Below are 3,649 nucleotides of genomic sequence, written 5' to 3'. Positions count from 1 at the left end.
GTACCGCGGGTCGCAGTTTAAAGACCACTATATGGAGTTTACTTACATACAGACAAAGCCACATACATAAAAAAATAAAACCGACTTCCAAACAAAATACACTCTAACAGTATATTTAAAGAAAAACTACGCACTAAATAATAAAGAAATAATTGATGGAATGGCTTAGACCTCCCTTATAAAAGATGTTATGTATATATTGTACAATTATTTTTACTTAGATGTCGGTATCAGCCGAGGTAGACAGTGATAAGTTAGGCTGAACTGAATTTACCTTGACTAACACCGACTCCCAACTTATAATGAACAGGGTTTTCGGGAAAGACTTGTACAATGGTCTGCCACAGATCCTTTATCCAAAGTTGCTTCACCTGCTGCATCATTAGACGACTCATTGGCACTGCGCCGCCTTTGCTCCCCTCCCCCCTCTACACCACTGAATTTAATCGCTTTTTGACTTTTGATAATTCTGAGCGCTGAGAGCCAATTAAATACTTTGTCGTTGTATACATCCAAGTTTGAAGTGACATCTGAGCGGATGTGTGGTCTAATAACGTCATAACATTCTGGCCAACTCCAGCCGCGTTTTAAGTAATTAGCACTTAGTAAGGATGAGTTAAGTAAAATCGGGTATGAATCTTTTCGATTTCCGATTTTTACACACATTTTATACAACATAAAATCAATCTAATCGATCTTGAAAAGACAAACTTTAATTTTATTATATGTACATAGCAATCAGTGCGCCGTGGCCGCTGTGGAAATCGCTGAGCAGTGACGTGGGCCGGTATAATTTGGATTATTATTGCACATGATAATTGTCAAAAAACAATTCCCAGGTCCGGCGGTCGCCGCCAGCTGCAGTACCGCGTCACGTCACGTTGTCGTGATAACCGCTTACAGCTGCTCGCGTGCTAATATTATCACCGGTGGTGCCACTTCGTACCAGTTAAGCAAGTGCTAATTGTACTAACGTTAACACAAAAACAATGTTTTTATTGAAAATTGTATCAGACACACAATGCATTATTAAATATCCAAGGCTAAAACATAATCAGCACTGAAAAAATAATGGGGTCGTAAAGATGCAGATTTAAGAAGCGATGCGTGTGGCGCGACCACTATACTCGTGTGGATGACGATGATGATCTATTTTTTTTGCATTCAGGTTGACAACGCAAATATCAGATATCAGATCGTGGTTAAGCATTTAAAAAAAAAACTAGGTTCGATCTAAAGTTTACACAGATCAAAAACCTACTAATATTATAAATGAGAAAGTTTAGATGTTAGAATTTGTAGCCTAAACTGCTGAACGGATCTCAATGAAATTTAACACAGATGCAGAGAATAGCCTAGAAGAACACATATGGTAGTCTAACAACTCATTTTCACATAGTCTAAGAACACATCTTTTTTAATTTCACAAGGACGAAGTCGCGAGCGATAGCTAATAATAAGAATAAATAAAAAAATATACTTAACAATATTCAACGATAGGTTCATATGTATATATACACATGTTACCGAAAAATGTAAAAAACCCTAGTTTAAAACACTAGAATAGAAAAATTGGTATTTTTCTATTCTAGTTAATTATGGTTAATTGACGGGACTTTGAGGGGAAGGTGCTTCTCCCAAATATGACTATAGTGCGAGTATTTAGGTAATAAAATATTTACATATGTTTTATAACTTTATTTTAAAAAATGCAAGTATTACATAATCTAAGATGTGTGGTGTGCAGGGGGTGCGGCGGGTGCGGCGGGTGCGGCGGGTGCGGCGGGTGCGGCGGCGGCCATGTGCAGCAGCAGCTTGCCGCGCGCGCCGCCCGCCGCCGCGCGCGCGTACGCCGCCCGCCCCTCCCACCACGGAAACACGCGCTCCACCGCCACCGAGAACTGCAACACGCCAGTAGCCAGTACCGTGTGTGTGTGCGCTTGAACATGTTCGCACTGTAGGGCTCGCCCCAATGCCGCGACCACACAGAACACAGGCGACAAGTGGAGGCAATTCCGCGTACATTTTGAAGAGTACTCTTTTTTTCACTCGAGTCACTCGGTATTGGTAACTTATTTACTCGAATGTCACTCGAGTGATTTTTATTGACTCGAGTCACTCGGAATATAAATTTCGAATAACCAATACTGTAATAAAACGAATAAAACGAATAAAACAATATTACATTAGGGTTTTTACCCAAAATATTTACCCCATAAGTTTAATGGCGTGAAAATATATAGCTTAAAGGGTGACGTAAGTGTAGGAATTTTTATGAAAAAAATAATAATTAAAAAATATGCTGTAATTGCTGACATCTTAGGCAACAGAGAAGTGTGTGTTTACGCTTTATTATAATAGTATAGATATAAGTAACAATACCTTGCCGGCGTCCGCCAGTCGGCGCAGCAGCTGCAGGTCGTGCGCGGAGGGCGCGAAGAACGCCCAGCGCACGTGCGGCGGGCACAGCGCGGCGGGCGCGGTGGGCGCGGTGGGCGCGGTGGGCGCGGCGGGCGCGGGGGGCGCGGCGCGCGCGGCGGCGGCCGAGTGCGCGGCGAGGCGCAGCGCGGCGGCGGCCGCGCCGGCCACCAGCCCGCGGCGGTCCGTCTCGCGCAGCAGCGGCGGGCTGAGCGTCACGTAGCGGGCGAAGCGCCAGGCGCGCGCGCCGGCCGCCGCGCCGCCCAGCCCGGCGCAGTCCAGGATGGCGTCGTACCTTCGCATCGCACACCATCGCATACCATCGCACCGCGCACCGCGACATTGTGCGCGCCGCCAGCTAACAACTGGACTTATTTTGTGATAGTGGAGGAAAAAAAGCACCTCATCAGGATGCCCTCGTTTATACCGAGAATGTACTATCTTCTTAGGCATAATTTTTCGTACAAACCATCCATACTTTCTTTTTAATTGACACATGTTTAATACTTCGAATTTGGAACTGTGACATTCCGAGAATACGGAAAGAAAGTGAAAGAGGCAAAGTGGAAGGACGGGAAGTCTAAAAAGTTTTAACTAACTTAAACAATATCCAACAATAATTTTAGGATAATTCGGCAGTCAATGTTTAAATTGATGATATACAAACATGTTGACATACATTTATTGGATAAATTCTTATACCCTTTAGATCCCACCATACGCCGGACGCTACACAGCCATAGAATGATTATTAGCAGCATGGGAATATTCCAACATCGAGGCCAACTTACGGGCCAAACTCCTCCAGTTGGCGGTCGTAGTCGGCGGCGTGCCGGTCCAGCGCCGCCGCCGCGCCCAGCGCCAGCGCGCGCGCACACATCTCGCCCGCGCACCCCACCGTCACCTGCAACACGCCGTCGCCGCTCAGTGCTGGCCCGCCGCCAGAGACATGGCGCCGCGCAGTGCTCGCCCGTGCCCTCACCCGCGCGCCCGAGTACACCAGCAGCTGCAAGGCGGCGTGCCCGACGCCGCCCAGGCCCAGCAGCAGCACGCGCGGCGCGGCGGCTGCGCGCGGCGTGGGGCGCGGAGGCAGGCCGGCCGCCCGCAGCGCCGCGCACGCCGACAGCGCGGCGTAGGGCGCGCCGCCCGCCGCGCTGTCGTCCAGCGCGTCGGGCGCCTCGCTCACCTGAGGCACCGATGTTGCACATGTTCGACATTCTTGTATGTTCAA

At 47.8% G+C, this 3,649-nt stretch overlaps 1 protein-coding gene across 1 annotated transcript; it reads right to left on the bottom strand.

The window, feature by feature from the left end:
* Positions 1–1,683: 1,683 nt before the first annotated feature.
* On the bottom strand, positions 1,684–3,649 carry LOC106100252 (reticulon-4-interacting protein 1 homolog, mitochondrial-like; the record flags this gene model as incomplete). The annotated part of the gene is made up of 4 exons (XM_013279046.1): positions 1,684–1,901; positions 2,383–2,713; positions 3,210–3,322; positions 3,401–3,649. Coding segments are annotated over 4 exons (867 nt in total), but the record flags the coding sequence as incomplete, so codon positions are not given.

This window comes from Papilio polytes, unplaced genomic scaffold (assembly GCF_000836215.1).
Source record: "Papilio polytes unplaced genomic scaffold, Ppol_1.0 DF824058.1, whole genome shotgun sequence".
Classification (NCBI taxonomy): Eukaryota; Metazoa; Arthropoda; class Insecta; order Lepidoptera; family Papilionidae; genus Papilio; species Papilio polytes.
This window is presented reverse-complemented; position numbering and strand designations above follow the sequence as displayed.